Source organism: Balaenoptera borealis (genome assembly GCF_965194805.1).
Source record: "Balaenoptera borealis genome assembly, chromosome: 14".
NCBI lineage: Eukaryota > Metazoa > Chordata > Mammalia > Artiodactyla > Balaenopteridae > Balaenoptera > Balaenoptera borealis.
The window spans coordinates 14756391-14770831 of NC_138875.1; the positions used below are offsets into that span (position 1 = coordinate 14756391).

At 37.4% G+C, this 14441-nt stretch overlaps 1 protein-coding gene and 1 long non-coding RNA gene across 2 annotated transcripts in view; one reads left to right on the plus strand and one right to left on the minus strand.

Moving 5' to 3' along the window:
• The window catches only part of LOC309610319, a 131609-nt gene that overhangs the window by 94136 nt on the left and 23032 nt on the right, over positions 1 to 14441 (minus strand). The gene's annotated exons all lie outside the window — the stretch shown is intronic.
• The window catches only part of MC4R (melanocortin 4 receptor), a 32347-nt gene continuing 17906 nt past the window's right edge, over positions 1 to 14441 (plus strand). The window contains exon 1 of the mRNA XM_082352998.1: positions 1 to 14441. This exon is cut by the window's right edge and continues 17906 nt beyond it. Within this exon, the coding sequence (XP_082209124.1) occupies positions 2888 to 3886 (999 nt within the window). The 5' untranslated portion in view covers positions 1 to 2887 and the 3' untranslated portion in view covers positions 3887 to 14441.

Genomic DNA, 14441 nt, shown 5'->3' on the forward strand with positions numbered 1-14441 from the left:
TCAGGAAGAAGGTTATACAGAGTTGACTATCTGATGCTTAAACATTTCAACAGATTTCTTCCCTATTGCTTGCTTATTAGGTACTTCACTACTCATGCAAATCCAAAATGGGAGAAAGGATTTTCATGTAATTTGGGTTTGCTGCTTGTAAACAGCTCCATTAAAAAGTTTCAAAGTCAAGGTAATTTATGCTAGCTGCTGTGACAGGTAAACATCAATATTTCAGCAGCTTAACAGTAATATTTATCACTTGCTTGTATCACAGTTCAATGTAGTTGGTGGGCCAGGGTGTGGAGGGAGTTGGAGATGTGAGTTGTGTTCTGTGCAGTTATTCAGAGACCCAGGCTCCTTCATGATATGGTTCTGATATCTATAACATGAGGCTTCAAAGACATTCTGCAGTCATCCACGAGGAGACCAGAGGGAAAACGTGTAGACTCTCACAAAGGAGATAACAATGCTCTCACTTGTACTGGCATTCCGTTAGTTAGAATTTAGTCCCACTCAATTTCAGGGATGGATGGAAGATGTTCATTTAACTCAATGCTCAGGAATAATATTTAACATTGCCTCTGTCGCAAAAGGGAAGAAGATAAAGCCCTTACCTAAATAACTGAAGACTTAAAATTAACTTTGAAATAATTATTTTTTATTGTCCCTACTGTCAGTAGTCACAAATTATATAGAGCTAAAACCAAGAATAGTCATAGCAAGGAAAAACACTATAGAAAATGTCATAACCTGGAGTTTAAATTTGAAAAGTAACTTTCTCACAATCTTTCAAACTTAGCTTACGCAAAACATTCAGAAACTCTGATATATAACTAGCCTCCACTCATCTTGGCTTGCATAAGTAAAGTTACCAAGGTATGTGTGGGTTTAATTTAGAAAGCCTTGGATTAATGAAGTAGATAAGCTGCCTTAAAAAATAACAAAAAACGAAAAACTGAGTTCAGAATTCTCCACATCTTAGCCAATGCTTGTTATCTTTTATTTTTTAGATAATAGCCATCCTAACAGGTGTGAGGTGATCCTTCATTGTGGTTTTGATCTGCATTTCCCTGATGATGAGTGTGGTTGAGCGCCTTTTTGTGTGGCCATTCCTATGTCTTCTTTGCAGAAATGTCTGTTCAAGCCCTTTGCCTATTTTTAAATTGGGTTATTTAGTTTTTTTGCTATTCAGTTCTTTGTTATTCCGTTACATATTTTGTATATTAACCCCTTATCAGATAGATGGTTTGCAAATATTTTCTCCCATTTTGTAGATTGCCTTTTCACTCTGTTGATTGTCTCCTTTGCTGTTCAGAAGTTTTTTAGTTTGTTGTAATCCCACTTGTCTATTTTGGGTTTTGTTGCCTGTAATTTTGGTGTCAATTCCAAGAAATCACTGCCAAGACCACTGTTAAGGAATTGCTGCCCAATGGCTATAAAGTTTCAGTTATGCAAGATGAACAAGTTCTAGAGATCTGCTGTACAACACAATGCCTATAGTTCATAATATAGTATTGTGCACTTTAAAATATATTACGAGGGTAGATCTCACCTTAAGTGTATTACCACACAAAAAAGGAAACACAAAAGAATACAAGGAAATTTTTGGAGGTAATGAATATGCTTAGTACCTTGATTGTGATGATGGTATCATGGATATATGTAAATGTCCAAACTCATTAAAATGTATATCTTAAATATGTGCAACTTTTGTATATCAATTATACCTTAATAATTCTTTAAAAAAAACCTGAGTATTGCCTAGTTATTGATCTTTTTCTTTCTGAGTTCAGAGCAAACATAGTTTACATTAATACTATATTGTTTTTAAATATCGTGAATGAAAATAAAACTTTCCCAGCTATGATAAAAGAAATTCTACGGAGAAATATCCAATATTAGTGCATAAGAAATGCACTCCTTCTTGAGGCTTGTGATAAATTGTAACTACCTATCTATTCCTTCCATACACAGCATAGTCTCCTGTATTATTACATATTCTCCCTGTGTTTCAGCTATTTTAAATTGAAGCACTACTGCGTTTGTTCTTAATTCAAAGAAATTGAGAGGGTAAATAAATTCAATGTCCTGGCCAAAAAGGCAGTGTATCTATTTCAGGAACACACACACACACACACACACACACACACACACACACACACACTCTTCCTTTAAATAGGAATAAACCTGGGTGCCTCAAGATTACTTGTTGTGATATCAAAGAATGTCCTCTGGGAACCAAGCTGTTTCCCTTAAAAACTTGAAAAGGGAAATTCAGTCTCTCACATCCTGCTCGCTTCCCGATTCCACAGCCTTCTGCATCTGAATCAACGTTGCCTGCAGTTTGCATCTCTGGAACATCATCGGTGTCTCACAGACTCCACTGGACTTGGATTGGTCCAGAGGAAGCAGAGAAGGAGGCACTCTGAACATTTTTTTTTCCCTTCACACACCATAAAAATCAGCAGCAGCTACTAACAGTCAAAGCAAAGCTTCAGGTTGGGAACTGATACGTCCGAGAGGCAGCTGATGTGAGCATGTGCACACAGATCTGTCTCCCAGTAGCACAGCAGCTACTAGGCAAATTATTTTGAAAAGACCTGAATGCATGCGACTCAAGTTAAAGTGGAAGTGAGAACAAAAAAGCAAACAGCAGACTCGACTGCATGAGCATCTTGAAGCCTAAGATTTCAAAATGATGCTGATCAGAGTCGGACCTGAAAGAGACTAAAAACTCCATTTCAAGCTTCGGAGCATGTGACATTTATTCACAGCAGGCATGCCAGTCTCAGCCTTGTAACTTTCAGACACGTAAAGACGTGGAGAAAATCGCTGACGCTACCTGACCCAGGAGGTTAAGTCAATCCAGAGGGGATTTGAATCCACTTGGTGCAGGATGAACTCTACCCATCACCATGGAATGCACACTTCTCTCCACTTCTGGAACCACAGCACCTACGGACTGCACAGCAATGCCAGTGAGTCCCTTGCAAAAGGCTACTCGGACGGAGGGTGCTACGAGCAACTTTTTGTCTCTCCTGAGGTGTTTGTGACTCTGGGTGTCATAAGCTTGTTGGAGAATATTCTGGTGATTGTGGCAATAGCCAAGAACAAGAATCTGCATTCACCCATGTACTTTTTCATCTGCAGCCTGGCTGTGGCTGATATGTTGGTGAGCGTTTCCAACGGGTCAGAAACCATTGTCATCACCCTACTAAACAGCACGGACACGGACGCACAAGGTTTCACAGTGAATATTGACAATGTCATTGACTCGGTGATCTGTAGCTCCTTGCTTGCATCAATTTGCAGCCTGCTTTCGATTGCTGTGGACAGGTATTTTACGATCTTTTATGCCCTCCAGTACCATAACATCATGACGGTTAAGCGGGTCGCGATCATCATCAGTTGCATCTGGGCAGCTTGCACGGTGTCGGGCATTCTGTTCATCGTTTACTCAGATAGCAGCGCCGTTATCATCTGCCTCATCACCGTGTTCTTTGCCATGCTGGCTCTCATGGCTTCTCTCTATGTCCACATGTTCCTCATGGCCAGACTTCACATTAAGAGGATCGCCGTCCTCCCAGGCACTGGCACCATCCGCCAAGGTGCCAACATGAAGGGGGCGATTACCTTGACCATATTGATTGGGGTCTTTGTTGTCTGCTGGGCCCCCTTCTTCCTCCACTTAATATTCTACATCTCTTGTCCCCAGAATCCATACTGTGTGTGCTTCATGTCTCACTTTAACTTGTATCTCATCCTGATCATGTGTAATTCCATCATTGATCCTCTAATATATGCACTCCGGAGCCAAGAACTGAGGAAAACCTTCAAAGAGATCATCTGTTGCTATCCTCTAGGTGGCCTCTGTGATTTGTCTAGCAGATACTAAACGGGGCCAGATGAGATGCTAAACACAAACATAAGAGACTTTCTCCTTCTCATACATACAACTTGAACAGTGTGTTTCGGCAACAGCTTTTTCTTCTGTGTAAGGTTGAGAAATTCTGTTGTATAAATTTAAGTTTATGATTTCTGATGTGAGAAAGTGCCCAGTATCTGTGTATTTTTAATGTCATGCTACTTTTTGGCTGTAAAATGTTAATCCATATTACAGGTGTAGGCACTATGGATTTATAAAAAAGAAAAAAGTCCTTATGAAGAGTTTAACAGTATTTCTTTCTTGTTATTCACAAGGATTTGACACTTTGCTTGTTTTAGTAACATGGAAATCACAGCTTTGTTAAATATATTCTAATAAATGGTTTCTTATATTACACTATACAACATTGAAGTGTAGAGATTTGATTCTAGCATTTAGGGGAGAAATATTGAAGAACAGATGCTTAATCATTAAAAAAAAAAAGCTGAAATTTCAAGTAATTTAATAAAACTTGCTCATTCTGCTTGTGCAGAAATAGAAATGAAGCTTCTATTGGGAGAAAAACAGTTACTTTTAAAAAAGGGATATTTTTGACTCAGAAAACCATGAGTGTTTCTCAAAGACAGAGAGATTAATTTGCCCAAGCAAAGAGTCTGATATTCCAAGCAGGCAATTCAGTTTGAGAGAGAAAAACAGCAGCTATGGGGATTAGAGTGGCCTGGGAAAACTAAGTTAACATGGCAAGCTAAACTTCCTGATACCAAACCATTTCCAGCCACCACTAATAAAAACAGAGTATAAGGTCTTTCTGCCCCTTTAACCAGGGACCCAGAGTCTGCTGAAATGTCCAGAAAAGGTGATGCGCCACTGAGATCTGGCTTCTACTCCCTAAAAAACTACACAATTCATATTGAGTTCTTTCACTTTTCACATGGAGGTGACTTGTTTACTTATTGCTTATTTTTTGAACTGGAGTTTAAATACTCACTATCAAAGATTTTAGCTTTGAAAACTAAATCTATAGCATGAGTTTTTTCAGGTAATATTTGTAAAAATCTAAAATAAGGCAACTTCCTGTGCTGGAACATTATGAATAGGGAAAAAGGCACTACTTGAACCCCAGAAGACATCATAACATAAATTAGCCTTCCACAACTATATTTTAGAGAGTAAATACTTGCTTTGCTCCAAAATAATCCCATTGATTTGGCTACTGAACAATAAAATCTGTACTTTCCAATTTGTGTGTACTTTAAGAGAGAAAATATATTAGGCTGAGGATTACCAGTAAACTATCCTTTGATTTAATTTATAGTCTCCTCAAATGCTCATGGGCAGGGATAACACGCAAAGGTACTGCTTAATTCAAATACAAGTGTTTTACATATTGATAGCAAGTCCTGAGAAACACTTTCAACATTTATGTGGAAATATTACTTTAAAGTACGTAATCAGTAAAGTTAAAGCTTACACATGAAAGGTGATACTGAAGCCTGATTCACTGCAATGCCTCTATTCTGAAGTAAAAATAAGTGTGAGGATTTAAACACAGACTAAAATAATGGAACCAAAGTTGTAGCAGGACACAGATGGTGTTTTTGTCCTTGCTATTTTTCCTGCTCGTTCTTTCACGTAGTGATTGTGAGGAATTCCAGAGATTGGAGACACAGAAGAGACCTAGTAGCATGCCCCATCTTCTGTGGTGTCTGTCCTTCAGTCCATTCTATTTCTCTGTCCAGTGTCATTTCAGATGCTGCTTGTCCATTTAGAACCAGCCCACTTCTCCCACTGAAAGGAAATCAGTCTCCTTCATCCTGACTTTCACACCTCCTCCCGGAGCAGTTTACAGGGATGGGGTGAGTGTTAGTCATGAACCTGTGTGCCCTGCCACCTTCCCCTATGCGCCCAGGGAACAATATTATGCTTCCGTTTCTTTTAAGTGCTAAGACCGTGTCTTACTCAGTTTTTCCTGTTCCCCAAATAGTCCTCTATTACGTTACTTCCTATTTCTCCAGTAAAACCAATATTCTCCCAGAAGGATACCACATTATCACTCAAAGTCCACAGTTTACATTAGAGCTCATTCCTAGGTGTTGTACATTCTGTGTGTTTTGGAAAATGTATAATGATGACATGTATTATAGTGTCATACAGAACAGTTTCACTGCCTGAAAAATCCTCTGTGCTCCACCTATTTGTCCCTCTTTCCTTAACCCCTGGCAACCACTAACTCTTTTACTGTCTCCGTAGTTTTGCCTTTTCCAGAATGTCCTATAGTTGGGATCATACAGTATGTAACCTTCTCAGATTGGCTTCTTTCACTTGGTAATATGCATTTAAGATTCCTTCATGTAGTTTTATGGCTTGGTAGCTCATTTCTTTATAGTACTGAATAATATTTCGTTGTATGGATGTAACACAGTTTATTTATCCATTTGCCTACTGAAGAACATCTTGGTTGCTTCCAAATTTTGGCAATTGTAAATAAAGCTGCTATAAACATTTGTGTGTGGACATAAGTTTTTAATTTATACCAAGGGGCAGGAATTAACCTCTAAAAACTTTAGTATAAATACTGTGATGTATGTGTTTATCCTTTAATATTTTGTTAAGGGTGGTTAGTTAGCATTTACAGTATGCTAGTCAGGAGTACACAGTCCAAATGTATCTGATAAGCAGCATCAGATACCTTTATTGAAATTTTCACCAGAAAGTTCAATGAAATAAAAAATATATTTGAAATGATTTTTCATTAGTGAAATAAGTGATTTTCAAGACCTGTTGTTGACTTGAAAAGTTGTGCAACAATCACCATAACTTGCATGAACAAGGTTTGCCTCTTGCATTTCTGTCCACTCGGCATCTGCCCTAACACTTAGACTCTAAGAGCAAAACTGCAAATAGTCCCCACCTGCTTCAGAGAAAAGTCTTTGTTGCCCAAACTAAATATTTTGAAATTACTAAAACATTTTTAAAGAATTATTTAATAACATGTAAATAAATATCGACTTCTGTTTTATGTTACAAGGAATACACAAAACAGAATATTTAGTATGATACCAACTATCTAAAGAAAGTATCCCCAATCTACTTATGTACCTCCTACATATTACTTTCAATAACTCATGAGCAATCAGAGTCATTATTCTTGGGTGATAATATTAAGGAGCATGTTTACTTTCTCTACTGAGTGTGTTTCTATTATGTAAATTTGCTACAATGAACATATTGTGATATTTTATTTTTTAAAAAGCACACAGATGCATTACAACAGAAAGATGGTTGACGGAAATGTCATTGCCAAATTACCAATGATTTGTGGAGAAAGAGTAAACATACAAGAAGTTAGGTTTGAGCAAGAACAGATCTTAGCTATCATCTCATCTAACCCTCTAAGACTCAGAGAGACTGTCTAATGTCACATGTGAAATCAGTGGCAGCATCAAAACCTGAGACCCAGTTCCTGACTCCAGATTTCCCTACCACATTTTAAGGGCCTCCTTCTGTACACAAGTACAGGTTTCTAATCATATAGACCTATAATTGAGTTATGGTTACATCACTGTTTAGCTGTGAGATTTTGCTGTAGTTTTCTCATTGTTAAATGTGCATAACAATACCTGTCTGACGGTAATCTTAAAAGGATAAAAGACAATTATAAGATCAACGATTAAAGTTCAACAAGATAGTGCCCAGTACATATAGGTACTCAAAAATGGTAATTATTGGTATTTTTAAGAATACAAAGTAAATGAATAAACCCATGCATGAATGAAGACTTAAATTAGTTTTGCCATCTTTCAACCTTATTAGAAAATATACCTAGGTCTTGGGCTTAATTATGTATGTTTTCTTAAACTACATTTAATAATTTCCTTGGATTTGACAGAATTTTTTGGTATAAATGGATATATTTTAAACATAGTAGATACACAGGCATACCTGTATTCTAAAAGGATACTTTTTTTTTATCATCAATAGTGCTGTTTAAAAATTTGCAGTGCCATATTCGATACTGGAAAAGGCTAATTAGAAAGATAATGTGCCAAACATGAAATAACCAATCAGCCCATTTCTTCAAAGACTAACTGATACTCATTAAATTTTAGGCCATCAATTGAAGTGTTAGTACAAGAATAACATTATCTCAGCTGATGTTGATATTAAATGTAAACCCTTGAAAAAGAACCATAACTGATTAATTTATAGTCACACCTTGATGCTCAATTATTAGTTTATCATGTATTGATCAAAGCTATGTGCTTAAGAGTAGAAAGAGCATAGCGTTTGGACTAGAGGAATATTGGGTTCAAGTCTCAGATTTCCCAGCTCTAGAACTTTGGACAAATATCCTGAGCATCTATAATCTAACCTTTGAAATGAAGATAATATCCATCATCTCATCATATAGCTAATGACAAATATTAGGTAATGTAAAATTAGACAATCCATTGAAAGGATCTAGTACTATACTGCTTGTCACTATAGGTATCTATTATTCAAACTACACTCAAAAGGTTGACAGAACTTAGACTCCAGAGGAAGTTAAATGGTGATACTCACTTGGATAGCCTCACTTTCCTAGCATGGAGAGACAGGAATCCATTCAAATCTGTTTTCACCATTTCATTTATTTCTAACAAGTAAAAATAAATCCCTATGTTTATTATTTTAAGTATAAGGAAAGTCTGAACACTCCAAAATAATTCAAGGCAGTTAGTGGGTGGAACTGGGTAGGAAGACACACATTGTTTCAATGGCTTCAGTAATGTTGTAATTCCTGTGTTGAATAATGGGTTTAATGTATACTTCATGCTTCAAGCTTATTAATATATGACATATAACCTTTCGTATGTATTCAATATTACATGAACATTAAATGAATATAATGCATTTATTTTGTAATGTGCTTACTGAGAGGGAACATGCAAAACTATATTTGCATGGAACAAATAAAGGAGTCCTAGCACGATTGAATGCTGCCACTTCAGGGGGAAAAAAAAGAAAAGCTTTGATCTATGATAGTCATGGTTGAATTGGGTCCTGGGTTAATGAAATTAGTAAATCAGAGTTTACAATTATTAACTGTGTTTTCACTGACAGGAGACCCTGGAAGCCCCTCAAATAGAGCCAAATGGAAAATTTCAGCAACTTAATTAGTGAACAATTCAATGAGGTTTTGTATGGGGCTCAGCTGCAAATGACACTATTATGGTCTGATTTCTAAACCTAAAGTTCAAAACAGTGTGAGAAATTTCACTTTTAAATTCAAACCATCATTGAATAAAATTTAAAAGTGAAAATATAACAATAAATTTGGTCATAATTTCACTTGAGGGAAAAAAACACTTATGCTAAAATTTTATCTGTGAAAAGTTTAACTCCTTAATTTAAAATGTATTTTATTTGTAATGCTGAAGTTTCAAAATGGCCCCATTAAAAACAACGCATGTGGGTTTTCTATAAATCTCACAATATCCTGGAGATTTCATTTGAGAACATGCAATATTCATATTTTTACTGAGTTCGTTCATTCAGGAAGAAAGCAAGAAGGCTTGAGAGTAATTTTTTTTGTGATTTTGTTTACACAGGATGATTTACGTAATGTGGAAAATTGTGCTCTGGTTATAATTTGAACCTACTAGCTATAGCTGTTAGCTACTTACTGTCAGTATCAAAAAGAAAATCTATACACTTTCATCTCTGCCCTACCTCTAATCTTCCTCTCTAAGCCATCACATCTCCATTTTCTACATCAATGTCTTATTTTCACCTAAAACTCAATGTGGCTGAAACAAAAGGGTTCATTGACACAAATCTGACTTCTTTTTACTCTCTTTATGTTTTCATCATTTCATCGTTCTCCTGGGAACAGAAACTCAAAAGTTCAGTCACATTGTGCTTTCACTCCAAAATGAAATGAAATAAATGAGATTTTGAAAAAAGATCAGTGTATGATGCCTGACACAAATGGTTGGGCCTTTCTGTGTGTACAATGGAGCAGGATGGAAAGAAAACTGACTTCAGCGTATTTATAATTCTTGTTGGGCAAAATAGGAAGACAAGGACATGATTGATTTATCTGGGTTTGGTGGGCTTTTTTTGAGAAACCTGCATAAAAACCAGGCTCAGAGAAGCCTGGGATATACACATAAATTTTTTATCAATAACTGAAGTATAGTTGATTTACAACGTTGTGTTAGTTTCAGGTGTACAGCAAAGTGATTTAGTTCAGATTCTTTTCCATTATAGGTTATTACAAGATATTGAATATAGTTCCATGTGCCAAACAGTAGGTCTTTTTTGCTTATCTATTTTATACATAGTAGTGTATACCTGTTAATCCCAAACTCCTAATTTATCCGTCTCTCCCCCCACTCTTTCCACTTTGGTAACCATAAATCTATTTTCTATGTCTTTGAGTCTATTTCTGTTTTATAAATAAGTTCATTTGTATCATTTTTTTTAGATTCCACATGTAAGTGATATCATATGATGTTTGTCTTTGTCTGACTTACTTCTCTTAGTATGATAATCTCTAGGTCCATCCATGTTGCTGCAAATGGCATTATCTCATTCTTTTTTATGGCTGAATAGTACTCCATCAAAGGAAATACATATAAATGTGATAGCTGTGAGCATGTAGAGAGAGATAGTGGAAGATAAGAACATGAGTGATCCCTCAATACGTCTTACAGCCTGCAATTCCTTCCTCCCATTGTCTCCTAACCTCATTCAGGTGGAGCCTTCATCCTCAACACTTGTACTAAAACTGCTCTTGCTAACATGACCAAGATGCTTCCAATGACTAAATCCAATGATCAGTTTCATTCTTATTTTATTTAGACCAACACAACTTTAACTTGTAAGTCACTTCCTCTTCCTTACTGTATTTGGTTCACAGGACAACAAAATCCTTGGTTTTCCTCCTACCTCAAAAGTATCTTCTCAGTCTCCTTTGCAGATTCCTCCTTTTTTCCCCCAAAAAACCTATGGAGCAGAATCCTCCATAGCTTGGTGCTTTGTACTGTTCTCTTCTCTTTGGTCATTTCAACCAGTATCAAAGCACTGAATACTATCACTATTCTGAAGACTCCCAAATGTATATCTTCAATTTAGATCACTTCAACTATCACTTCTGAATGTCTATACTTGGATTTCTAAAACAAATTCTGTCTTAGTTCAGGCTGCTATAATAAATTACCATAGACTGTGTGGCTTAAACAACATTTACTTCTCAAAGTTCTGGAGGCTGGGAAGTCCAAGATAAAGGAGCCAGCCAGTTCAGTTCCTGGTGAGAAGATTCTTCTGGTTGCAGATGGCTTCTTTCTAGCTATATCATCATCACATGAAGGGAGAGAAAGAACTAGCCCTCTTCCTCTCTTTATAAGGACAAAAATCCCATCATGGGAGCTCCACCCTCATGACCCATTTACCTCCCAAAGACCCCCATTTCCAAATACCTCCACATTAGGACTCCACCATATGAATTTTAGGGGGACACAAACCATAGCAGATCCTAAACTTACGAGTCTATTTCGAACCCCTGGTTTTTCCACCCAAAACCTCTCCTTTCACTGCTTTGCCCACATCAAACAATGGCAACTCGATCCTTCCACTTGATCAGAGCAAAATCTCCGGAGTCACCACTAAGTTCTCTTGTCTTACACCCCTTTTTGGATCCATCAGGATATATAATTGGCCATATCATTAAAATATATCCAGTGCCTTCCCTCTAGCACCTAGAATGGAGCATGTCTATAAGAAGCGCTCAATAGATATTTTATGAAAAAAATGAAGGAATATGCAAAAATGGAAGGAAAAAAAAGCTAAGACTGGATGCCCTGTTAATAGCAGTATTTAAGGGGTTAGTGTACAAAGAATAGGTCATGAAGTCATTATCACAGGGGTGAAAGAAAAACTAGAATGATATGACTGAAGCCGAGGGAGGGCTGAGTTTTAAGGAACAAGTTGTCAATCATTTCAGTAAAGGAAGAACTGAAGCGATGTTCAGAAAATTTTCCAACTAGAAATCTAGTGTATTTCATTTGAGAATAGAACTGCAAAGATGACTAAAGTTTCGATGAAATGATGAAAAAATAGAAAACATGAGAGGAAGAGCCAATTTGCAGTAAAATATTGAAGCAGATACCAGATGTTTTGGATCTCCTGTGGAAACATAGAAATAGAATGGGAGACGAAGGGGTGCAGAAGTAGAGTACAGACTCTTCTGTTAACAAGCTGTATGGAATAGAATGGGGCACATGATATCAAGGGATAATTTTCTCAAAATGTATTCATTTCAAGGAAGATCCTCTGCAGAGGCAAAGAACCAATACCGACTAAGAGGCTGAAAATACTGAATATTTACTGAAAACTCTCAGTAGTACAGCTAAATCATTTCCCCATAATTTTCCATAAATGGTTGCCTTTTGAGTTATTTTTTTTCCTAGTTACACTAAGAAGTAGCTCTGTGAAGAGCTCTACTTCTAAACTGTACCTTCCCAATCATCAGGAGATGAATTTGAAATGCCAACACCTCCCTTACCCCAGAGGGAAAGTGACCAGCCCAGCACCCACCTGGGGTCAGTGACTTTAGTAAGGTCTAAGCATACTCACCCTTTTCTGTCCAGAGCTAATGTCCCTTCAGAATAGTCTTTCTATCATTCCTGGTTGGAGTGAAGGTTTCTCTGACTCAGGATGACCTGCCTACATATCAAACTAGAGAGCTGGAGCCCCAGCCGCCAGGGAAAGTAAACTTTAGCGCCTGGCAGAAACATGCTGAAACTGCCTACTGCTGTGTACTTTCGGCAGCAGAAAGGGTAGGATCAACCCTCTGAGGCATCAGTGAGAGCCAATGCGATTGCAGGAAATGCATGAGACAAAGCAAGAGGCATGTCAGCACACACACACACACACGTGGCCAAGTGCGATAGAGGGCTGTACTTAGATAAGATCCTGGCTTAACTGCCCTTTTATTAAAATGCTTCCCTAAAGTAAAAGCAGAAGGGTCAACAACCCATAACCATACTCAAGAAGCACCGATGGACTGATCACCTTCCCATCTCCTCCGTTAGCACAGAGGCGGCGTCAACTGACGTCATAGGGAGGCCCATTTTTGCTTGATGTATTCATTTTGACACTGTGGTAATTGGTCCTGCATTATATTGCTACGTTTTGTATTTAGATGTTCTGCTACATAATGCATTTTATTGTAAACATTTGAAAACAGGGTCTCGCCTTTATGTAATTACTTTAAATAAAAGGAAGATGATCAAATTCAGAGAGACTGAAATAAAGTTAAATACTGAATATTAAGGAGGCCTTCACTTTTAAAGCAAAATATGGAAGAATATGCACAGAAAATTCTAAAGGACACTACTGAATACACATACACAAATTGGTGTCCAGGGGTGTGGAAAATGGTCCAGTTGAGATGAGTTTATTTCATTTAAGTCAGTAATTTCCTGAAATGGGTTTGTTAACGATTACACTTATCCTTCTATTTGTGGATACACTGAAATGCTTTATCATTACCTTCAAAATAAGAGTAAACAGGTTGCCAGGAGGAAGTTCCTAAGAAGCCTAGTTAGCAGAGGTTGTCCATCAGTACCGCTGGACTGGGAAACACTGCCAACTGGGGATTTATAAACCAGGCAGCTCTGATTTTAGAAAAAGTTACTCATTAAGAGGAAGAATGATCAATTAGCCAGAAAGACTTCAATATAGACCCTTCACAGTGGTCTATCATTTTTTAAAACAAGTCACAAATATCAGTGAGTGGTCAGAAAATGAATAGCAGGGCACACATCACTTGGCAGGAAGCACCATAGTGCGGAAGTTGATTGAAAATTTCAGGGAACTTTATGAATCAAGGCTATCTGGATTAATTTAACCTAAGGATGGAGGAAATGGGGGATGCCAGATCTTAATTTGATTATTGTAATCACAAGGGGATGGAAACTCTAGAGCAGCAAAAGACAGAATGTGGCCCAAGAGGGTTGCTTATCATGTGTTTCAGGTGTGGTGCCAATGAACAGTACTGTCCTTGACCTAATAGTCACACCTTTCAATTACCCAGTCGTTCTGGGATTCAGAGTTGGCACTGGTCCTTCAGAGACCAGATCAGTGGGAGGTTCCCTTCACCTGCAGAAGGGTCTCTGCAGGCTATCCCTGGCCACCACTGTACCAGGCTTTTCACTCCTTTTTTCCTCTTCTTCGGGAAGATATTATAAACTCACTGGGACATGTTTCTCCCTTCATTTATTTTTTGGTTTGTTTCTTTGTTTTCACAGAAACATAAAGGACAAAAATGGTCCTTTCTAAATAAGGGCTATTTATTTAGAAACACCAGGGTATTTGCCAACAATATTCCTTTCCCATTGCTTCAGATAAAATATTTATCATCCGGGAAGGAATAGCTAGATGCCTGTGAAACTTACTTTTTAAAAAGTGTTCTGTACTCACAGTTCCTAGTACATGATGAAAAGGGACAAAATATTTTTATGGCAGCAGCAGAGAATTCTCTGCCCCACGAGGTGGGTCTCTCAGTATCCCAATCCTT